Source organism: Saccopteryx bilineata, chromosome 6 (genome assembly GCF_036850765.1).
Source record: "Saccopteryx bilineata isolate mSacBil1 chromosome 6, mSacBil1_pri_phased_curated, whole genome shotgun sequence".
NCBI classification, from domain to species: domain Eukaryota; kingdom Metazoa; phylum Chordata; class Mammalia; order Chiroptera; family Emballonuridae; genus Saccopteryx; species Saccopteryx bilineata.
In genome coordinates this window covers 94,719,194-94,744,720 of record NC_089495.1, presented here as the reverse complement: position 1 = coordinate 94,744,720, position 25,527 = coordinate 94,719,194, and the positions used below count along the sequence as shown (strand labels likewise).

Genomic DNA, 25,527 nt, shown 5'->3' with positions numbered 1-25,527 from the left:
GAAGAGAGAGACAGAGAGGAAGGAGGGGGGGTGGAGAAGCAGATGGGCGCTTCTTCTATGTGCCCTGGCCAGGAATCGAACCCGGGTCCCCCGCACGCCAGGCCGATGCTCTACCACTGAGCCAACCGGCCAGGGCCACTCATTTGTTCTTTTGGAATCATGTCCATCTAATTCAGCGGTTCTCAACCTGTGGGTCGCGACCCCAGCGGGGTCGCCTAAAGCCATCGGAAAATACATAATGCATATCAGGTATTTACATTCCAAATCATAACTGTAGCAAAATTACAGTTATGAAGTAGCCACCAAAATTATTTTTTGGTTTGGGGTCACCGCAACATGAGGAAATGTATTGCAGGGTCACGGCATTAGAAAGGTTGAGAACCCCTGATCTAATTGGAGGTTAGATTGGAATTGAAACATTAGGTCTGTTTCTAGAGTTCTATAAATTCAGTGAATAGCTTTTGGAGATTATAATGTTATTAAAAATACAAAAAAATTTAAAACCCTTTTTTAAAACTATTGTACCGTTATTCTCAAATTTAATTGGTGAATGTTGATTACTAAATAATAAGCAGGAGAGCATTACTTGCATTTGAATAAATTTTCTAAGAATGTCCAAAATGATACCTGATTCTGTTTACCTGTCCCTAACAATTGGAAACAAACAAATGCTAAAAACAAGATGAACAAGATTTAAACTGGCAAATATGTAGATATATATCCTGATAGAAATCAGATAGCAAGCATGAGAGAAAAATCACTAATAAGACAGTCTTGCTTGCTTCTTAGGCAGAGTTCAGTTTAATAGGCATGTTTTCATTGACCTTCCGTACAGGATTACTACTTGGCTGGGAGGATGACTTGAATTTTAGATGTATTCATCTATGCGATCAAAAACGGTGTTGTAATCAGAGATGAGGTTAGTTCACACAGGCAATAAAAGCATAAGGAAAACATCCTCTCTAAAGAGAAAGAGTAGTAGCATATTTAAATAATCCTGGGCCTGAAATTCATGGTGTGAAGTGGCTAGAATTTTAAATTTGTCCTTGTAAACCAAACAGCTTTTACTGACTATTGCATACCAGACCATAGTTTCTCACTGCATATAAATCAGGTTCTTTTGGAACTGCATTAACCCTTTCAAGAATCTAAAATTACAAGATATTAAAATTATTCAAATGTTGATGATAGTTGCCAGATAAAATGTGAGATACAGAGGCAGCTAACTAAAGTGCGAGAGATACATAGATAGATGATAGATAGATAGATAGATAGACAGATAGATAGACAGATAGATACTGACACATCTGACACCACAATGAAGTAAAATCAAAACACGACAAAAGAAAAAATCTAGGAGATTTTTCCTCTCGATGCTGAGGTATAGTTTTTCAAGATTCTTACTGTTTTCAAGATACTTACTCCTTTTCATAATTCAGAATTATAAAGAGGTGATTTTTAAAATATAGGCTTTAATTTTAATAATAGTCTCACTGGTTTAAAAAAATTCTTAAGTGGAAAATATTCTGATCTTCATGTTTCCATGCATATATTTAAAATAGTACCCTCAATAAAAAATAATGAACTTTGGATTTTTATATAAACAAGGCATTTAACAGAAGGAACTGATATTTCTTTAATACTGTATAACTCATAGCAAAAGATATATATGCACATATTTGTCTCTTTTTTTTGTATTTTTTCAAAGTTAGAAGCAGGGAGGCAGTCAGATAGACTCTCGCATGTGCCTGGCCAGGATCCACCCGGCATGCCCACTAGGGGGTGATGCTCTGCCTATCTGGGGCGTTGCTCTGTTGCACCCAGAGCAGTTCTAGTGCCTGAGTAGAGGCCATGGAGCCATCCTCAGTGCCTAGGCCAACTTTGCTCCAATGGAGCCTTGGCTGTGGGAGGGAAAGAGAGAAACAGAGAGGAAGGAGAGGGGGAGGGGTGGAGAAGCACATGGGCACTTTTCCTGTGTGCCCTGACCTGGAATTGAACCCAGGACTTCCACACGCCAGGCCAATGATCTACTGCTGAACCTACTGGCCAGGGCTTGCGCATATATCTTAACTGACATTACAAATTCATATGAATGGTTTTGAAATTAGTAATTTGTAAGGGGTGGTCACTTCTATTATAAATTACCAATAGTTATAAATTTTTTTTATTGATTGACTTGAGAGAGACAGAGAGAGAAAGAGAGAGAGAAACATTGATTTGTTGTTCCACTTATTTATTATTCATTGGTTGATTCTTTTTTTTTTTTTTTTTTTTTTTTGTATTTTTCTGAAGCTGGAAATGGGGAGAGACAGTCAGACAGACTCCCGCATGCGCCCGACCGGGATCCACCCGGCACGCCCACCAGGGGTGACGCTCTGCCCACCAGGGGGCGATGCTCTGCCCCTCCGGCGCGTAGCTCTGCCGCGACAAGAGCCACTCTAGCGCCTGGGGCAGAGGCCAAGGAGCCATCCCCAGCGCCCGGGCCATCTTTGCTCCATTGGAGCCTTGGCTGCGGGAGGGAAAGAGAGAGACAGAGAGGAAGGAGGGGGTGGGGATGGAGAAGCAAACGGGTGCTTCTCCTATGTGCCCTGGCCAGGAATCGAACCCGGGTCCCCCGCACACCAGGCCGACGCTCTACCGCTGAGCCAACCGGCCAGGGCCTCGTTGGTTGATTCTTGTATGTGCTCTGACTGGTTATTGAACCCACAATCTTGGCATATTGAGAAGACACTGTAACCAACTGAGTTACCTAGCCAGAGCAATATATTTGTAATTTAATGTTTCTTTACATCACTTACAGTATTTTGTTCAAATTCAGAAGAGTGAATATTGAGTGTGTTCTGTGTACTCAAAGAATGGAACATGAAATAACATACTACAGTTTCAGTGTCTTGATCCTTAAGATGTATAAAGATCTCAGTGACTAAATAGACTAAAAAATGAAAATTAAGGAGCAATGTTAAAATATATAATTCAATGGGAAAATGGTGGCATTATCTTCATCCAAAATAAATATGCTTATTTTGGAGAAAATTTTCAAGAATTTTCTTTAATCATTTATTCTTCTTGATATCCAGCATCAACTTTGAATGGTTTCTGAGGTTCATTATCTACCTTATTTGTGACTTGCCTTACAAGAGTATGTATTATCTCTCTCCTAGATACCTGCAAGAATCTTCTTCCTTTCATACTTTCTCTCTTCTGGCTTTCTGAAAGAATTTCTTAATATTTCACTTATGTGATCATATGCATTCTTATGGTTGGTTAATAATAATAACAAATTAGAAGAAGAGGAAGGAGAGATAAGATGCAGGAAGAATATATTTTTCTAATGCAGAAGCATAAAATGCAAGATTTACTTTGTTAATAAAAATATCAGTTGCATAAATTAAAACTTTCTGTAGTTTAAGAAAAGCAAGCAGAATGGGATCTCATTGGAATGAGAATGGCTAAGCCATTCAATCATTCCAGGACTTGTTGTGCTCTGTTGGAGATATCCTTGTTTGGGGCCAAACTTTAGATATCTCTAGAAATAACACAGCTTTGAATACTACTTGCTCATTAGCTCATCCTAGTTGTGTATGTTCTTAAATCCTTTCCAGTATCTTTCCAATCAAGCACCGAAATGTTTTTTAAAATGTCTGAGGCATGCAATAAACTGCTCAGATACTTGTTTTAATGCTCATTGTTTGCTGCATTAAATTTCATCCTTTATTTAAAGTTTTTCCTTTCTATTGTAAGTCCTAGCTAATTTTCCCTATGTTATAATTATTACTTTTTTTTGGCATTGCAACTATATTTTTTACTTATAAAGCTGGTTTCTTATTACCATGTGAAATGCACACCCTGTGTGTGATGACTCTTTCACTTTCTAGTACCTTCACCTGGATCACCCTCTTCCTGCTCTGCACTATCTGCTGAAATCCTGATTGTCTTTTGAATTGCAGATCAAGCACTTCCTCTTGTATAAAACCTTTCATAATATATCTTATTATACTTTTCATTGAGCTAAAATGTAATTTATCATGAGTTGTCTTCCCTATGCTGGTCTCAAAGCTCTTTTCTGGTTCTCAATCTAAGTGTGAACTCCTTGGTGACGAGATGTAATTTTATAGACTGGAGGATTTTAGAGATGGATGCACATTCTTTCATTCACCACAAAACTTTGCTTGATACAAGACCTATTCTACCATATCCTATTCAAGATGTATTTCTTGAAAACTATCTTATGAATGATGAGTATAACGTCTTTAAATTAACTGCTAAATGACACAAACCTAATGCTCCCACTGAATTTGAACTGTATTTTTACTCTGGTGGGACAATTCAACTGGATTGTGTTTCCATGAGAGGTTCTTTCAGAGTCCTTTTCTCAAAAACAAAACAAAACAGAAATGTGTTCCTTAGAATAGTATTGAGCATCACAGCCAGTGCTCCTCAGGGTGTCTTGTAAGAAAGAGATGGCCCCATTTATTTGGCCCTTCACTTCCAAGCATCTGCTGCTGCCTCAGGTCATGGAGGAAACTAGTGTGGGGTTGGGGGAGGCATGCAGCTATATTTTGAATGTTAAACTCAGAGCAGTGTGCCATGGGACGTAATTATACAATATTTGTGCCATAGATTCTCAATGCATTTTTTTAGTCTCATTTTCTTTGTGTTAACATTTCTGATGCTGTCACATCAAATTTCCTTTTATCATTTTGCTTTCATTCCTTAGCATAAATTTCTGTTTAAAAGTTTTCTTTATCGCAGACCATTAGCTATATGTTGTCAACATATACACTAAAAAATTCACTCGGGTAGACATGTTGTTGTGTCTAAAGGGTCCCAAACACTGAAAACACTGAAAAGGGTCCCTGAAGGTGCACAGCAGCGCTGAATAGTAAGTGCAAAATGCCAACCCCTCAAATACCCAGCCACAATGGGATTCAGTTGAATATGATATAGGCCAGTGGTTTCTGTTGGCTGAATATAGCTATGGAAATACATTCAGAAGCATTGTGCAATGCAGGTGCACACCAGAGGATCAGTACTTCAAAGTTTCATGGTTGGATTATTGATAGTATTGTAATAGCTTCCTCTTCAGTATGTGCTCTCACCTATCGAAAGCCAGATTTGCATGCATCCACCTGAAAAAAAATACATACCTTTTTATTATGTGAACCATGTTTCCAAATTCTGATTACTTATGGTCAATTATAAGAAATAATTTAAGTTTCCAGAGTCCTAGACTTAGTGTTTTATCATTATGTCACTGCCAATGCATGAAAAGTTCTCATAAAACAAGCAAATGAGCATATTGTTATAAATTCCATGAACCCCCCTCAAGAAATAAGCAAAAAAATACCCCCATCCGTGTATTTGTGTATCAGTTATTTAAATAGAAAAACAAATCAACATAGATCCTTGTGCATAAGAAACACAGGTAATACAATATAATATACAAAACACCACTTAGCTAATAAAATAAAGTACCGGTAATTGGCTCTCAAATGTTTCTTTATCTATCCTTTTTCTTCTCTGCATAAGGGATATACCAAAGTTATTAAAAGGTCGCCAGCTTGAACGCGGGCTTATCTGGCTTGAGCAAAAAGCTCACCAGCTTGGACCCAAGGTCGCTGGCTCAAGCAAGCGGTTACTTGGCCTGCTGCAGCCCCGCGGTCAAGGCACATATGAGAAAGCAATCAATGAACAACTAAGGTGTCACAACAAAAAACTGATGGTTGATTCTCATATCTCTTCGTTCCTGTCTGTCTGTCCCTATCTATCCCTCTCTCTGACTCTCTGTCCCTGTAAAGAAAAAAAAAATGTAATATTAGAATTCTCTTTTCTTTTTTATTCTGACACAGAGAAAAAGAAGTTTTGAGATAACTTTGCAACACTGCCTCTATAAATAATATTGAAAGTGAAATTTTTACCCCTCTCATAATCTCATAATTAGGTTTATTTTTAACTAATATGTTAATAAATAGGACATAGAAATTATAAATGAAAATGATATAAGTGAATATAGATTAAGGTACTATTTTTATGTAACAACTCACCCTATTTAACAAATATAAGGGGTTTATTGATGGTATAGGGTAGTAAGTGAATAATAATCTATATCACCAAAAAAAAAAAAAAAAAGGAACTGTTTGTTAGAAGATGTGTCAATTCACAAGACATAGAAAATTATGTCAATTTACTTTAAAAAATTATTAGAGGTCACTGTATTTTGGTGATATTTCTATTTTAGTATTAATACTTTTTCTCTGGTATGGTAGACCATATTTGGATAATCCATAATTTGTTGTGTTTACAGAGAAGTGTGCATGCATATGTGAAGTAATGTGTGTGGAGTGTGTTTGTGTGTGTGTACTCCAGAAGTAAAAGATGGTAAAAGCAAACTGTTGTTACACCATTAGAACCTGTTAGTGGAAAAGTGGTATAAATGTCCTGGAATCCGAAAGTTCTTGGCTTCATTGTTTACCTGTAGAATATCTGCGGTGGGTACCTATTTTACATTCTGTAGGGTTAATCTCTAGAACACTTGTGCCAGCCATAAATAGAGATGTTTGCTCCCTGCTTTTCTAGACAGCTAATTAGGTGTTATGAAAGCTTATGTTAGTGAAAAAAGGTAAATTAGAAATAAAAAGGAAAAATGAGAACAAATAAAAAATGGACTTCCATTTATAGAGTGGCGTGCTTGGAAGAAACTCTAATTTTAAGATGCTATTAGAAGCAGTACCAACCACAACACTAATAGAAGAGCACTAGTCTTATTTAAAGCTGTTTACAAAGCAGAAATAAAACCATTTTCATAACAGTCATCAAGCAAAGAAAACTCTCATCTGTCTTTCCACCATGGTCATAGCACTTTAGAACTTGCTCATTGAATCCCTGACTTAAAATTTTCGGGTTTCACATTATTAAGACACAATTATTTCCTCATTATAAAAAATTAAAACAGATGCATATATAAAACTTTAATATTAGAAACTATATGCATGTTTTCAGATTTACAAATATTTGGGCTCCCAGGCAGCAAGTAACTAAGGGCAGAAAATACTTTTGTGATTTTTAATATTTTTCTAAGTGGTAACAATTTAGTTGCCAAGTATCTCATTGGGTGGTATGGTTTAGTGTTTCCAAGGCCTGGAAAATAAGCTTAACTTCTGACCTGTGATAAATTCTTGCCTGAAAATGACACAGATTAGAATAAAGACAAAGACTGACTTTGAAATATGAAATTTTATGGGCTGGTTTCTCAACATGTTTCTTTTGCAGTGAATACCACAGAGTCCTAAAACTCAAGGGTTTGTCCCTGACTTTTCCCCAAATAACTACAGGCACAGGAGACTCACCTGATCCTTGTTAATCCTTGCTGGTTTAAATAGTGTTTTGGCTTCAAATTTTAATCTTATAGATAGTAACTGTTGACACCAGTTACTTATTGTTGAAATGGCTACTCATTCTAATGATGTACCAATATTACAATGTTAAAATCACACTGTAAGCATTAACTATGGTAACCTTTATGGAAGATTGTTAAAATCTAATCATTTAAGACCAGATAACTTGATTTAGTCTAAATATTTTTTTTTACATACTTATCACATCCACGGTAACTGTTCCTTTGAAGATATCTATATTTTGTGTAAAATGATTGCTTAGAATTACTCTCTCTAAGATTAAGTTATTAAGTTGCATCGTCTATTTTAAAAATAAGAGAGTTTTCAGTTATGTCAGATTCAAATATGAATATGCAGAGTTCAGAAATCTTTATGTCTAAATCAATTTGCATTTTGTAAAATTCTACAATCAGAAGTAGATTATGTGTATGTGTGTGTATCTCCATTATATATGTTTATTTACATGTATTTACATGTTATGTACATGTATTTCATCTCTCATATTATGAATATAGTACTTTCCTGTGTGTTTTTTTTAATTTTCCTATTCTTTGCTTATGGCAATTGCTAATAGTTAATTTTCAGTAATGACTGGCTATGTATTTGAGTGTTTAAATTTTTTCTGAACTAGATTCTGGAGAAAGCTTAATTTTATCACACACACATACAAATAAAGATCTGTGTGTACATGTGTATGGTTTATGGCAGTGTTTTTCAACTGCCCATCTGAGGACCAGTCCACCAAAAATTTCATGCTGGTCCGCAAAGGAGTTAACCACTCTGACGTATGAAGATTATAGACGGAACAATCTTAGTCAAATTCGCTTATGCTCAAGATGATTTCGCCTTTATGGTCCCCAAAATATTTCTCCTTTTTTCACCAGTCCCCAAGTGTGAAAAGTTTGAAAACCATTGCTTTATGGAATAGCTAAACTACAAGTACAGTAATCATTTGAGTGTCTCTATATCATTTGGAAAAATATTATAGAAATTAAGGTGCAAAATTGAATTAATTAGAACAACTGTTTTCGATTCCTCCTTATGGGAGCTTGTGTAATAGTCGGGTGGAGCTCCAGGAGTATAGAAAATGACTCTTAATACTAAACAAGTATTTAAATTTATCTGATTTTCACATGAGCCTTCAGGATATCATACATTTTAAAAATTAGACAGTTAACTTTCCCTATAGGCAGAACTGTCCAGATTTCCAGCTGTTGGACTTCAGAATTGTTTCCTCTTTGCAATACAAATATGCTTATTTCTCAGGTTTTCTCACTTGCATACCATTTTGATTATGCCATCTTTCTGAGTGCATTCTGTTGAAGGGTAATCATGTTTTATTGAGGAAAGGATGAAAATAAGGGTAAATAATTTCCTTATAATCCTAGATTGGTCCAGAAAGCAAAAGTAAATTTTGAATAAATTATTTTTGCTTTGATATCTTCTGTCCAGAGTACCTGGATTTGTTTTCTCATGTATTTGTTTTCTGATACACTAATTTATACAAATTATAAAGAAATTAGTATACAAATAGTGTATCAAAGTCTGTCTCTGAGGTGTATAAAAATTTTTCTATAGCTTAGTCCACTTTCTCTAAGGTACGGAATAAGTTTATCTACTTATATGACTCCAGGACTTGAAGAAATACTTTACACTATTATTTTTTATTATATACACTTAAGTTATTGAGGAGATTTTGAAGATATATAGTAAAAGACACATATAGCAGAAATCCTATATTTACATTTCAGTGGTTTTCAAACTTTTTACACCTGGGGACTAGTGAAAAAAGAAGAAATATTTTGGGGACCGTAAAGGCGAAATCAGCTTGAGCATAAGTGAATTCCACTAAGATCGTTGGGTCTATAATCTTCATACATCAGAGTGGTTCACTCCTTTGCAGATCAGCATGAAATTTTTACATTTAGACTCCTACCTCTCCTCTTCTGACCTTCTTATCTGTCCTTCCTTTCTTCTCTCCCTTCATTTAACTTTCCTTCTTTCCTCTTTTTCTTCCATTTTTCCTTGTATTTCTGTCTAGCTGGTCATTCATTATATACTATGTCTCTCTTATGTACCTACCTCCCTATATATTTATTGATGTTACTTCAGAAATAATTTTACTTTCACAAATTCTTATTTCACCCTTGGCCATTATGGTTCACTTTATGTTCATAGTTTCTGCTGCTTGTAGAAAAGCATTCACTCAATTTTTCTCACCGTCTATGAACTGCTGCCATCAAAATTACAGTCTAATCGCAAGGTGAACAGTTTATAATGTATCGCAATCAATACTAAAAATTTTCCCCCCAGGATGTGACACAAAAGAATCAAATAAAAAGCTGCAGATTTTCAGCAGTAAAGTGCAAACAATCGTTTTATGTTGATGGTTTCAAATTCAAGGTCGATTTGCACTTTTATGTATCTGCATTAGTCTATCACTTCCACTCTTTTCTTAAATTCATATTGAATTTATTCAGTGCCAGGCTCTCCAAATGACTGAACTTGAAGGCCAGTCAAGATTGGAATATAAAACTATGTTACGATGTTTCAGAGAGAGAGTGTATGGGTTGTAAATGAATTAAAAAAGCTCTAAAAGATTCAAAAGTATCACCTTGTGAAATAGATAGTAATGTGTTCTACTGTAGTTTTAAAGGACAAAGTTGGTTGAATGAAATGATACATTTTCTCCTAACAGTTACTGACACATACAGAGGTAATTTTTATGATTCCCAGTCAGAATAGGTAGCCTGACCAGGAGGTGGTGCAGTGGATAGAGTGTCGGACTGGGACCCAGAGGACCGAGGTTCAAAACCCTGAGGCCGCAGGCTTGAGTGTGGGCTCATCTGGTTTGAGCACAGCTCACTAGCTTGAATTTAAGGTCACTGGCTTGAACAAGGGGTCACATAGTCTGCAGTAGCCCCCCCATCAAGGCACAAATGAGAAAGTAATCAATGAACAACTAAGGTGCTGCAATGAAGAATTGATGCTTCTCATCTCTCTTCCTTCCTGTCTGTCTGTCCTTATCTGTCCCTTCTCTCTGACTCTTTCTCTGTCTCTGTCACACATACAAAGAATAGGTAAAGAAAATAGGTACCTGTTATTAAACTTTTCTGGATATTCTCTTGTTTTTAAAAATTTTTACTCTACTTCAAATCTATACAGGAAGGCATCCTAGATAATTTTCTATCCTTCAGTTCTTTGTTTCTGTTTTTGTTCATTGGTCTAACCGTTTTTAAGTCAGACAATAATTTAGGCTCTGGGTCTACACTTCAGTATTCTTGCCTGTATTACATAATGAAACAACATACTTCATTTATTTGTAGGTAAATATATTTTTAAAAACATGACAAAATTAAAGTATAAACAAGCTACTTAAATACTTTTTAAAATATTTCACAAGTATGAATGGCATGTTATGAACTACCTCAGTATGTATGTTCTGTCAAAACACTATTTTGATAGCTTTCTAAAAAATGTTAGTATCATAGGAAATTATTATTTTATTCTAAAGCCTTCTGAGATAAATTAAGTTGTTTATTTTCATTTTTTATTTTTGGAAATTATTGCTGTGTTTTAAATATGTACTCAGATTTTATTTATAACTTTGAAAAGTAATTGTATCAGTTTATCAATGGTATTAAATTTGCTGCTTCATTTTAAAAATATCTTCCATGTAAACATACTTTTTTCCTTTAAACTGGCACTATACATTTGTGGGGATTTTCTTGCATCAATTTAATGTCAATCCCATAGGTTCCTAAATGTATAGGAAATTCTATTCCCATCACGTAAAAGTAAATTGTAAATATTTTTTCTTAAAAAATTTTTTTGATTTAAAAAAGATCATTAAACATTAAGGGGAACAACTATTTGTAAATGAAAAAGACAACTAGAAAGACATAGTTATAGTTTAAAATGTTGGGGTCATGGAAGTATGTCACTGTGTTGTCATAATGAAGAAATTTTCTGTCATATATTTTTGTTTAGCATCTTTAAAATACAGATCATTAAAGAATCCTTTATTTACATTCTCTATGTGCCTGTTGGCTAAAGAGAGAAGCAAAATTTCTCACAGAAAACATCATTTAAAAAAATCATGATCTGTCATTCATTCTGAAACATATCTGTTGACTAAATTCATTTCACCTACTTAAAAAAGAAACAGCTAAAGTGAAGAAAACTGATTACATGATCCATGCTCAAATCTCATAAAATAAGAATGTACACTTTTTAAATTATTTATTTATTTATTTTAGAGAGGAGGGGGGAGATAGAGAGAGAAGCGGGAGGAGCAGGAAGCATCAACTCCCATATGTGCCTTGACCAGGCAAGCCAGGGTTTTGAACCGGCAACCTTAGTGTTTCCAGGTTGATGCTTTATTCACTACGCCACCACAGGTCAGGCTGAATGTACACTTTTTGACAAACTTAGTCATGGCACATTCTGTTAGAAAATTCCACTCGCTATTCTCAGTAGGAAAAGTAGATTTTTAAAGGAAATCTTTTATTTTATGACTGTCACCAAAATAACAATTACAAGCAAAATAGGGATAAACATGTTTTTTAGATGGAGTTTAAGACTTGTTATAGAAGTTTGCAATCCAGTTTTTGTCCTGTTATTTCATTTGAAAAATTAATCCTGGTAATCCTTTTTGAAGTTCACTGTTTCCAAGAGAGGTTAGTCAGAGCAAAGACTAACTGATACCCCAGGAAATTGGTTTACAGTGATGTTTGTTCTATTCTACTGAGAATGGTTCTCCAATGTCCATGTTTTACTTCTTCCCAGGCTTTGGGAATAAGTTAATATCTAGAGAATAGACTTAAATAAAACCATTGTCTCAACCAGCAGGTTTATGCAACCATCCTGAAATGTTGTAATTATTGTTTTCTTTTCCTTTTTAATTAAGAGACCAGAGGTCAAACAAGCCCAGTGAGAGCTGAATGCGACCTTGATAGAAATGTACAAGCAACCCTAATGATTAGATCTGCTGTTTTCTCTTTTGTTTTGCAGAACCAGAAGAGTGCGTTAATTGCACAGATGAATGCCGAGTGCTTGGTCATTCTGACAGGTGTTGGATGCCACAGTTCCCTGCAGCCAGTCAGGCTGAAAATGCAGATTACCGCACAAATCTCTTTGTACCCACAGTTGAAGCTAATGTTGAGACTGAGACTTATGAAACTGTGAATCCCACTGGGAAAAAGACTTTTTGTACATTTGGAAAAGATAAGCGAGAGCACACTATTCTCATTGCCAACGTTAAACCTTATTTAAAAGCCAAACGTGCCCTGAGCCCTCTCCTCCAAGAGGTCCCCTCAGCATCAAGCAGCCCAACCAAGGCATGCATGGAGCCTTGCACCTCGACCAAAGGCTCTCAGGATGGCTGCGAAGCGAAATCCGGAGCCCTGGCCGAAGCAAGCAGCCAGTACGTGCCCACTGACAGCCAGTATCCATCGCCAAGTAAGCAACCGAGAGACCCTCCCTTCATGGCTTCGGAGCAGATGGCAAGGGTCTTTGCCGACGTGCATTCCAGAGCCAACCGGGATTCCAGCGAGATGGGGGCCGTGCTCGAGCATCTTGACCACCCCAGCAGGGATCTGGGCCGAGAGTCGGTGGATGCCGAGGAAGTCGTGAGAGAAATTGATAAGCTTTTGCAGGACTGTCGCGGAAATGACCCTGTGGCTGTGAGAAAGTAAGGGGGGTAGTAGCATTGGCATTTCCTGTCTCTTGTGTTGATTGAAAAATAATCCCTCCTGGTGACAACCTGGTTTACAGGGATTAAGAGAGACCAATGCTGCTTTAAGGCTTTTAGTGAACATCTGAAGTGCCCACAAGTATGTTCTTTTCACTGCGATTTCTTTTTCAGTGATAACAGTGGTTTTATTTTGACTGAACTTATGTTGGGACAGAATTAATGATGCTCAGAGGAAAGAAAAACAGAGAAGAAACAGGAGAGAAGAAAAAGGAGGAGGAGGCGAGTTACCTGTTGACAATCTGTTAGGAAGGTATGAGGTTTGAGAACTGAAGGATCTCTGATCACTCTGAGACTGTCCTCCGTGATTTATGCTGACTTCGCTGTTTACCTGTCAACCCCGTACAGAGCAGGGTCTCATCTGTGAGCTGTGGTGGCTTCCCAGCAGTCATCACAGGCTTCTACTGAAAGGCCCTAGAAGACCTTGCAGTAGTCCAAGCTACACCAAACATTAACACGTATTTGTGGTAAACATTTCTGTACAAAGTTACCTGCCACACATATAAACACAAAGAACATTCCATATCATTAGTTGAAAAGAAACAAAAAAACAAAAAACAAACAAACAAACAAATAAAAAAAAAAAACCTTGGTCATTTGTGAGACACCTCATGTCCTATAAAAGTTAAGTGTAAAAAAGATGTAGTACATTTTTGTCCTGCACACGTGTAGACTAATTCACTTCATTAAAGGAGAAGCAAATTTAAAGGTTTAAAATGCCTCTTTAGCATTTTAGTGTCCAACAAACCTAAATAATGATAGATCTTCATAATTTGACCTAGAAAGATTCTGAAAAAATAGTTACCATTGAGTAATAATATTCAGAGAAGATTAACATGATTAATACGTTTTACTCATTTGTGGACACTAAAATAGCTCAGGAAAGTGAAAATGTCTTAGACATACACCAATCACGTGACCATTTATATGTGCAAATGTAAGAAGATTCAATGTGTTTACATCAAATGACATATTTTTATTGATTTATTGCAGATTCAGTGCATATGAGCCAAATTGTTGAGTGTATAAGAGCTATATTGTGTATTTTATTAAATTAATATATAGTTGTGTTGCAAAAATATTTGGGCTTATATTGTAAATGGCAAGTGTTGCCTCGGTAGCTGTCGAACTCTATGAGTTTTGTTTTTTCCTGCTTCCTTTCCCCATGGAGTGTGGGAAGCAGCGCCTCAGAGCAAAGTCTCTTGTTTAATGTATAGTCTACCAAGTACTACAGTACATAATCTGTTCAAAATGTGTTTGAGTGAGCCAATGGAGCTATCTGAAAGGTCAAAAAATACATCTGTCAGTCATGGTTATGTGCAAGTCCTTGTAGAAGCTTTTATTAAAGTCATGCTAAATCATAAGAATTACATTTGTACCAATACCTGAAATTTCTTCATATTTCCTCAACAACATACAGTTTCTGCCTATGTAGATATCATAATGTTGATTGGTTCTCAAAAGTATATTATGTGGTCCAAGATGTGTGTTCCCATTTATTTCAAAACCATGAACAATGTTTTAATGCATGTGTGATATCAGCCCTGGTTATTTGCATTGTGTAGTGTTTTTCAAGAGGTCTGGGTCTTAACAGAATGTTTTTCATTTCTCTCAATGCTCTTCTGCCTCTTTTTATTGGTGTCCTTTGAAAACAATACACCTTCTATTCCTTCATTTGGTTGCACCTTTTTCTTGTGTCATTTAACAAGTTTCAAACTTACTTCCATGTGAGGCTAGGAAACCTCAAATTTCAGGAACTGGGAAAAACAAAATTAGCACTTACAGAAGTAGCAGCAGATGGGAAAATGCCTTGATTGACATTTTCCTTCAGCGTTAAAAAGTTTTGGCATTTTACAGCTTCATGACAAACAGCTTCCAGCCCATACCTTAGAAAACGTGATGCTGAATTAAATAAAGGATGTTTGTGCACTGGAGCAGAAAAATGTATTATTTGCAAACTGGTGGAGAATTCTGTGCCTTCTTTTCTGGCCACCAAGCCAGTGTAGAAACAGCATAAATGTCATCAAATTCTTCTATTAAAAACAAAAACAAAAGCAAAAATAAACATTGAACTGAATTAAGTTTTGTAATGTTAAACCTCAACAAATTCAAGTGAAAATATTTCTGTCAAATGCTGTCAAGATTTTAGACTGTACCTCGTTTGCGAAACTGCTTTGAAAGGAAGAGTGGACACCTCCCATCAGCCTTATTCTCTCGAGAACTGAATTTGGTTCCTAGTAACAGCCTTTCCAAAGCTCTCCTCTTGGATTTTATTAGTAGTAAATGTTTAAATTAGAAAAGAAGGGATCTTGTACATGTGAAATCTAATTGACTATATTTTGGACAATTTATGTATCTGAAATGTGTTGTCTCTGTTTTATGATGTTATTTTTTTTGCCAGGAGACTACAAGTTGATTTAGATGGATGGAAAACCGATTTTCATTTAGTCTTACCAAGTGTTGCCTCTCTCTTACTAGACAGATAGCCACTTAGTAGAATCTAAGGCAGTATGTAAATGAAATCAACAAAGAGAGTAGTGTTTATTTTTAAAACATTCTTAACTTTGAGTAACCAGTTGTTCAATTTAGTATATGTGTCTGAAGACATTAGAACACTATAAGATTTTAAGAATTGGTTGTGCCAATGTGTAAGGGATTTACATTTAGGTTCTCTGTCACCAGTGATTTACTAGTGTTAGCTGGTTAACATGTTATCCGTATTTAGTAGTGAATATTTATTTACAAGTTGGTGGTAGTTCAGCAGTCAGGACTCTAAGCTTTTATAGTTAAGTTGAGGGAATCATTTGGCTGGCAACTGCCTTTATCACAGACCTCTGGTGCTTGGCTTCCAAGGAAGTCTATGAGATGCCAAAATCACCCTTTTGGGGAGCAACTTGCTCTCAAGAGTGATATATAATCAGTGATGTTTCAAGGGATTTCAGCATAATTCAGAATGTGAAAACATTGTCTTAATTTACATCCTCCATTTATTAACCACTCAAAAAAGAAACCCCACACATTCAAAATAAATAATTTGATGATACTTTTTCTTTTAGATTTTTAAGTAACTGAAGTCAAGCACAGAATAAGAATTTATAAAAATTTTCATAAGAACTTCAAAGTTTTAAAATTGTTTACTAATGAACTAAAAAAAATCAGTAACAAAACAATCTTTTCATTACATGTTAATGACAAAAGATCTTTTCATCCAAGTTAAACGTAGCAAGAATCAGTGTTAGTTATACCTATACCAAAGTAAACATTGAAGAGACATTTCACGCAATTTCAAACAATCTTCTCATCTTATTTATTAACCTGACATACTTATTCTTGTTGCAGGCAATACACAAAAATTGGCTCACTACTCCATAAATCAATTGAATTTTTGTTTGGGAAATTGGCTTGTTTTGTTTTCCTAAATTAGTTGAGATCTTGTAAAACATGACTTCCCTTTAAAAGTAGGCACTGCTCAATTAAAAAGAAATGACACCATAATAATAAGTTAGTAGTAATAGAGCAGTATTCTTTATTAGAACCAGGTTAAAAGCTGTTTATTGCTTAAATGGAGTAGAAGTTGTTGAGGTCACCAGGTTAACTGAGTTTTGGCATAATATATACCCACTCATTGTCTAATTATATTATTTTGACAACAGACAGCATTTATCAGAGCATTATTCAGATGAGAGTTTTGGCTATCAAGATGTGTTGTTTTGAAACTTAAATGAATGAGACCTGATTAAAGTCAGACTTTCCTGGCCCCAGTGTTTTTTGCAGGTTGGCTATTCCCATATACCAGCTCCATCACACCATACAGTTCCTAGCTGCACCAAGTGATTGGTGGACAAGGACAACGACAACAAAAACAGCATACATTGTATGGATTTATCTCAATGATATTGTTTAATGGCTGTGTTTAATGTGACCTATCTGGAAAATGAGGACTCCGAATAAAAAGTTATTACTAATAGTGGCATTGCATTTCCTTGAATTCATTAACACACAGGTGCTGTGTTACATACTGCATACCACAGGGACCCTGGTCATAATTATTTGGGAAAACAGCTGTGGCATCACAACTGTTTTGCTGTTTGTTTGCCAGTAAAATAAGATTTTTTAAATGTTTGTGTAACAATAATGCTCATGGAAATGGTTTAACACTTATCCAGAAAGTTTAGATAACTTGGCTAGTCATAATTATGAAGGAGGTATAGCCTAGGGATACTTGTTGCTTTTAATTCATATTTATAATTGGTTTGAGGATGATTTAGTACAAGATGCTAAATGACTTTATAATCTTACATGGCATATGAAAGCATGTCTTTATAAACGGCATTTTAAAGTAAATACATGTTTATCATGGCAACTTAAAATAATAAGCCTTTCTTTTTACATTCAACAAACATCTACTGAATTTCTATTGTGTGTTTGCGCTGGGCTGTTATGCCCCAGGAGTAAACAGTAAACAAAGAATGATGCCTGGGTCACAGTCTGGTAAGAAAGACAAATAGGTAAATTCCAATACACATTACTGTTTAAAAATTGGATTTAGATGTTTGCATTTTGCTGTTATTCCATATATCTCATTATCAGTGAGTGGCATCATCAAAATTACAAATCAACATAATATTCTGCCTATGTTTAAATTTCACTTTTTTTCTGAATTAATAACTAATATCAAGAAAAGTGCATTGACTTCTCGTATTTAAATCTTTCCGTTTTAGAGTTCTTGGAATAGGATAAAAGATTTATATACTCAGTCTTTTTGCTCATTTATTTGTTGACTAGCTGTTTCTTTTTCATTGAGAACCACTTAAGTGTCAGTTGCTTCACAAAGAACCTAAGATACAAAAAACAAAACCAATTATATTTTACCCTCAGAGTAGTCAGAGTTTGTGCCTAGATAACATACACTAAAATAGGAACTGACTTTATGTTGTCATGACAATATTACTTTTTCATAATGAAATCAATTTTATTCTTAAGAAGAGCAAAAACCCCATGCTTACCATGCCATTTACTTATTTCAAGAGTGAGATGAGAGCAAGTTGTTTAGTGACTCACCTGAACCATCTGACCAGGGTAGTGGGGGCACTGAGTTGCTCAAGAGAGAAACCGACCGCCTGACCTGTGGTGGCACAGTGGATAAAGCGTCAACCTGGAAATGCTGAGGTCGCCGGTTTGAAAACCTGGGCTTGCCTGGTCAAGGCACATATGAGAGTTGATGCTTCCAGCTCCTCCCCCCTTCTCTCTCTCTCTCTCTCTCTCCTCTCTCTCTCTCTCTCTCTCTGTCTCTCCCTCTCCTCTCTAAAATGAATAAATAAAAAAAAAAAAAGAGAGAAACCCAACCTGGCCATGCTACAATCAAGAGGAAGTCATGAATGAAACAAAAATTATAGGCTTACTCCACGTCAATGAACTATGAAAGCCCCTTCATTTATGTGGGGTTTTTTTTTTTTTTTTGTATTTTTCTGAAGTTGGAAATGGGGAGGCAGTCAGACAGACTCCTGCATGCGCCCGACCGGAATCCACCAGCATGCCCACCAGGGGGTGATGCTCTGCCCATCTGGGGCATTGCTCTGTTGCAACCAGGGCCATTCTAGTGCCTGAGGCAGAGGCCATGGAGCCATCCTCAGCGCCTGGGCCAACTTTGGTCCAATGGAGCCTTGGCTGTGGGAGGGGAAGAGAGAGAGAGGAAGGAGAGGGGGAGGGATGGAGAAGCAGATGAGTGCTTCCCCTGTGTGTCCTGGCTGGGAATTGAACCCGGGACTCCTGCACTCCAGGCTGATGCTCTACCACTGAGCCAACCGGCCAGGGCTTATGTTTTTTTTAAGTAGACATGCTCACAAGTTATAATTATTCAACAATCGTGAACAATACGTCTCTGTAAAATATTAAGTGAACCATTCTTTTTTTTTTTTTTTATAAATTTTTATTAATGGTAATGGGATGACATTAATAAATCAGGGTACATATATTCAAAGAAAACATGTCTAGGTTATTTTGTCATTAAATTGTGTTGCATATCCCTCGCCCAAAGTCAGATTGTCCTCCGCCACCCTCTATCTAGTTCTCTGTGCCCCTCCCCCTCCCCCTAACTCTCTCCCTCCCTCCCTCCCATGTCCTCCCTCCCCCCACCCCTGGTAACCACCACACTCTTGTCCATGTCTCTTAGTCTCATTTTTATGTTCCACCAATGTATGGAATCATGTAGTTCTTGTTTTTTTTCTGATTTACTTATTTCACTCCTTATAATGTTATCAAGATTCCACCATTTTGCTGTAAATGATCTGATGTCATCATTTCTTATGGCTGAGTAGTATTCCATAGTGTATATGTGCCACATCTTCTTTATCCAGTCTTCTATTGAAGGGTTTTTTGGTTGTTTCCATGTCTTGGCCACTGTGAACAGTGCTGCAATGAACATGGGGCTACATGTGTCTTCACGTATCAATGTTTCTGAGGTTTTGGGGTATATACCCAGTAGAGGGATTGCTGGGTCATAAGGTAGTTCTATTTGCAGTTTTTTGAGGAACCACCATACTTTCCTCCATAATGGTTGTACTACTTTACAGTCCCACCAACAGTGAATGAGGGTTTCTTTTTCTCCACAGCCTCTCCAACATTCATCAATATGGCACATAGAAATAAATAGGCAAGTCAATGGATCATTCTCAAACACTTTATTATGTGCTGTTGGAGATGGTTACACATGGTTCATCAAGGAAATATATTAATTTCTGCTCATCTTAGGTACTATAATACTGGACAGTGCATTTTTTTTACTGTTTCTCTATTTTAGTATTTTAGAAAAAGTCATAAAACCTGACCGGGCGGTGGCGCCATAAACAGAGCATTGGACTGGGATGCAGAGGACACAGGTTCAAAACCCCGAGGTCCCCGATTTGAGCACAAGCTCATCCAGCTTGAATGCAGGCTCACCAGCTTAAGCGTGGGGTCGCTGGCTTGAGTGAGGAATCATAGACATGACCCCATGGTTGCTGGCTTGAGCCCAAAGGTCACTGGCTTGAATTCCAAGGTAGCAGGCTTGAACCCAAAGTTGCTGGCTTCAGCAAGGGGTCACTGCCTCTGCTATAGCCCCCTGGTCAAGACATATGAGAAAGCATTCAATGAACAACTAAGGAGCCACAACAAAGAATTGATACTTCTCATCTCTCTCCCTTCCTGTCTGTCTGTTCCTCTCTCTGATGCGTTCAGTGTCTCTGTCAAAAAATAAGTTATACAAATTACTCACTTTTTCAAACTATTTCAATGGTTTGTGTGTCAATAGTGAGTGTCTTACATGCAAAGATGGATTAAGGAGAAAGACTTCAATGAGCTTTTACAAACTGTGTATCACACAGGTTGACATCACCCATTAGATGAAGATAGCTATTGTATTTTTGTCTTACTAATAAAACACTTCTATTTTTGAGAGGAACAGCTTATTACTTGTTTCACTCCTTTTTATACACATTATGTTACCTGTAGCATTTTAGTAAACTAATTTTTATTATGAATTATATTTAAAATTCTGGTTTCTTTAAATTATGTTAGTCAAATTATTTTATGCTATTTTTCAAGATTTTTTTTAAAAAACAGAACTAAATTTGGAACCCTCTTTTTGTTGCTTTATATAGATTACCATGTTTTATTGAAAATACTGGCATTCAGCGTTGCTTACATAAAAATCATGCTTATCTTCCTAAGGGTATTCAGCACCAAGCAGGCCAACTAAAAAAGGAATTACACAAATCTAAATTAATGTTGATAAATTCTGTTTATAAAGAACTTTCCAATGTACAGAACATTTTCACAGATTTATAGGACAGTACAGAGTAAAATATTCTAAAGCTCAAAAAGACAAATGTGCATATCTAAAAACAATGAGAGGAAACCTGAAGATCTCACTTAAACTGAAAGTCCAGGTTTCATGTTTGTTTCAGATTTTGTGAATTCTGAATCTTTCTCTATTTAATATCAGATGTCTCTGTAGTATCTTATATTTGTTATCTGTAAAGTTTTATTATGCCAGTAATATTCCTCCCCCTTTAAATTAACAGCCACCTTATAGAATTTAGATTGTCTCTATGTTAATAGTCCATAACAGTATTAAATAATTTGAAAAGCAACAATTAAGGATGGTAGTTTCCAGGAAAATGAAAAGACATAAGAAGTATGTTTAAGATTGCCCTCAACTACAGTATTTTGATGCTATCTATAAAACATTGGTGTTTTGTTCATCAAAATATTTGAAAATAATATTATATAACATTATTTTTCCATGAATTTGATATATTTCCATATTCTATATGACTAAAAGCAGTCATACAGATTTTAATGAATTCCTTTCTATCATTAGCTTTTTCATATAGACTTTACTGAAAATCTATCATTAAGTTTTAGCCCTGGCTGGTTGGCTCAGTGGTAGAGCATCGGCCTGGCGTGCAGGAGTCCTGGGTTTGATTCCCAGCAAGGGCACACAGGAGAAGCACCCATCTGCTTCTCCACCCCTCCCCCTCTCCTTCCTCTCTGTCTCTCTCTTCTCCTCCCACAGCCAAGGCTCCATTGAAGCAAGGTTTGCCCGGGTGCTGAGGATGGCTCTGTGGCCTCTGCCTCAGGCGCTAGAATGGCTCTGATTGCAGCAGAGCAATGCCCCAGATGGGCGGAGCATCGCCCCCTGGTGGGCATGCTGGGTGGATCCCGGTTGGGCGTATGCGGAAGCCTGTCTGACTGCCTCCCCGTTTCCAGCTTCAGAAAAATTAAAAAAAAAAAAGTTTCACATATACTAAACTAATAGAATTACTAATTGGCTCCTTAGAAATAATTACATAAACTCTAGCAATATTAAAAAGACCTTAAAGTATTACATCTGGCCCTGGCTGGTGGCTCAGTGGATAGAGCATTGGCCCAGTATATGAATGTCCCAGGTTCGATTCCCAGTCAGGGCACAGAGGAGACGTGACCATCTGCTTCTCTGCCCCAACCCCACCCCCTCATCTTTCTTCATCTCTTCCTCTCCCACAACCAGTGGCTCAATTGGTTCGAGCATGGACCCAGGCACTGAGGATAACTCTAGAGGCATCAGCCTCAAGTGCTAAAAATAGCTTGGTACTTTAGCATTGGGCCCAGATGGGGTTGCCAGGTGGATCCTGGTCAAGGTGTATGTGGGAGTCTGCCTCACTGTCTCCTCTCTTCTTGCCAAAAAAAAAAAAAAAGAAAGAAAGAAAATATTACATCAATACATGAGAACTAATACACACATATAGAAGCATGACAGTCAAATAATTTCAAAAGCTACAATCACAAAGTTAAGGAGAGGGAAATATTAAGCCGTAGTAATATGGTTAAGGAATGAAAAACACATTTTTAAAAAACATTTATAAACTGCCTCATCCACATTGGCTAAATATTATATCATTCACTTCTTCAATGATCACACAAAAGGAGATTGTAAGTGCCATTAAACTCATTTTCTGGGTGGGTAATCAAGTTGTTCTGATCCTGCCTGAATTTAACCTACTAATACATTGTTTAATATCTCTTTTTATAACTTATAGAAAACCAACCTTCTCAAGAGATTCAGAAATAAATTTAATATTCTTTTAACACTAATTAGGTATTTTATATTTTAGAAATCTAAATAGATGAGATTTGATATTCACTTGTTCTATTGATCTGCTGAATATCTCAATAGCACATTTTTAGCAAATTAAATATTTCAATATTTTTTCCTTACTATTGCAGCCAAGAAAGAGACTATATTTTCAATATAAAAATTTGGTTAGATTTTTTTGAACATTTAATTTTATTCCTTTTCTCTTAAAATCAAATTTTTGTCTATATTTGTTTATAGTATTAACAGTCTATAATATCTACTATAGTGTGACTATTATTTTTATCTACATTTTGTAATTTTATCTTTATATCAACTATTATGTATTTTTATCATATTTTTATTATATGTGTTCGTATTTATATATATTTCCATATGCTTTCATGTTTATAGGTCAGTTATGCAGGAAGTAATGGTTCTCAATAATTACATCAGGTAAAAAGTGCTCAAACTCTTTTTATTAATCTATCAGGAAACTAACAGCATCTTTTAGATACAATCTACATAAAGGGTTAAAGTGAACAAAATGCTTAATAAAATATAACAGAAGCATATGAAGTGATGAATAAGTAAGGATCCAGAATCTTAGCTAAAATCTTTATGCCGCAATGCCTAGCTGTTTCCTTGAAAGTGAATCATCTTAATCTATTATTATATGTTAAGAAACACTCATTTTAATATTGTATCATGTGGAATATTTGGCTTTGTTTGAAGATAGGAAAAGAACCTTACTTCTGAGATTATGTGCCCATGATTTTTCAGTTTGCATTTCTTCCTCAACCACCTCTAAATTTAAACTATTATATATATTTCATTTTCAATAACTACTAAAATTTACTCTCTGTTCATAGTCCAGAGGAAGAAAGGAAATAAATGAAGGGGTTAAATGTAGCTTTGCTGGTGATTTTGCTTCCTGAGACTGTGAGATCCCAATTCAATTCAACACTAATTTATGGAGCAAGTATTGTGTTTCTAATACAGTGGAGCACACAGATATTAGCAAAATGCAGTCTCTGTCTCTATAGAATTTAAAATATTCTGGGACATAAAGATATTTATACAAGTACAGTTTGTAGTTGGTACAGTGAGAGAAGTGCAAGTTGCAGAGGGCAAAAAAGAAAAAGAAAGAGCAAGTCCTTTCAGCTGAAGAAATGAGAGGTTGTGGAGGGAATCAGTAACAGCTTCTTAGAGAAGGGAGCATTTGAATTGAGCATTTAAGGTGGGACAGGATTTTGGCAGCAGAGATGTACAGGAAATGCATTCGGGAAGAAGAGGGTGGCAGTGTGTGCAAAAACAGTTAAATAAGTCAGAATATTTTCTGGATAGAAGGTTAGAAAGGGTTGAAATGGTATAGGTCTAGTTGGGAATTACACTGAATGCTCAGCTGGAACGTCACACAAACAAATGCCCATTCCAAGAAAGGAGAGACTAGAAGAAGACACCTGAATTAGGCTCACTAGCCAGGGGAGCTCTGTGAGAGGTTTGCCAAGCTGAATGTGAATTCAGGAAAATAAGTCTAGGACAGCTTGCTGCTGCCTGGTGAGCCATTCTTTATAAGATGCTGCCTAATAGCACCTTGTTCTTGGGTTGGGTCCAACTATCTAAAAGCAATGCCAACTTTGCTGAATCTTGCAATTCTCAGTTTCAAGCCCTCAGTAGAGTAGTTATGAGTATGTTTCCAACTTCCCAGAAATAATTCTTCCTTTGAAATCTGTAATCGTGTTTGAAGCTTTGGGAGGCAAAGAGAGACAGAAGAAAAAGGCAAAGATCAAGAGCATGGATGATTTTCATCTCTGGAAAAGAGGTTTATTAACATGCTCAGATTCTCCAAGGCATCTCCTGGTATCTGCTGTGTGAATTCTGTTGGGAGGAATAAATCTATTCCTAATAATTTTTTTGTCTGTGTCCACTGTCTCCAAAAGCTGATGAGAAATGTATCCTATCTTAATTGCATAATATTCTATACATATCAGTAGAGGAGCTTAAAATTATTGATTATTTAGGTACTGAAATGGGGAGTAACCACTATTGATTAGTGGTTCCCAAATGGGGACAATTTGACCCCCAGGGATATTTGGCAGTATCTAGAGACAAATTTGATTGTCAAGAGGTGGGGCGGTTTTGTTGCTACTGGCATCTAGTAGCTACCAAACAACCTGCAACATACAGTACAGCCCGCAACCTCCCAAATTTATTCTGTCAAAAACATCAGTAACTCCCAGGTTGAGAAACCCTGGCTTAGGAAGGATGTAGTTAAAAAAAGAGAAGTAAACAACACTAGGTTTTCAATAATGGGTTTTGGATACTAAATGGATTGGCATGTTTTCTTCCAGAGTTTTGAGAGGAGTCCCGGAAGTACTCTTGAATTACTTAGCATAAGGGCATATTCTGTGGGTATACAGTATTCTGTTCGGGAGATTAACAGGGTCAGTGTCTTCTTGCACCTGAGAATACTGTTTCAGACTCTAATCACTTCCAATAGCACATCTACTGGAAGAATCTCCATGGAATGAAAGGTGTTTCTTAGGATGGATATTCATTTCTACTGAAGCAGTTTAAACTCAATTCCCTGAGCAGGGCCAGTGAAACAAAATGCCCCAGCTCTAAAGGAATGGGGAGGAGAGTCTGCCTCTGGACTATCTCAAGAGTCTATTGCACCATTGCCTTAGAGGTCAACTGGCATGATCCACTTATCCTCCGACCTCAAGTTACCAGCCTTCATTGTGTGTGTGGAACCTGTCTCTACCAGGACATTGGGAATCTGTGGG

At 36.4% G+C, this 25,527-nt stretch overlaps 1 protein-coding gene across 4 annotated transcripts in view; it reads left to right on the top strand.

Moving 5' to 3' along the window:
* The window catches only part of PCDH17 (protocadherin 17), a 93,378-nt gene extending 76,265 nt beyond the window's left edge, over window positions 1-17,113 (top strand). For 3 of the 4 annotated variants that reach the window (XM_066234622.1, XM_066234621.1, XM_066234623.1), the window contains one exon: window positions 12,408-17,113. In XM_066234622.1, the coding sequence (XP_066090719.1) occupies window positions 12,408-13,090 (683 nt within the window). In that variant the 3' untranslated portion in view covers window positions 13,091-17,113. The remainder of the gene's footprint in view (window positions 1-12,407) is intronic. The other variant, XM_066234625.1, reaches the window with a different exon arrangement.
* Window positions 17,114-25,527: the final 8,414 nt, after the last annotated feature.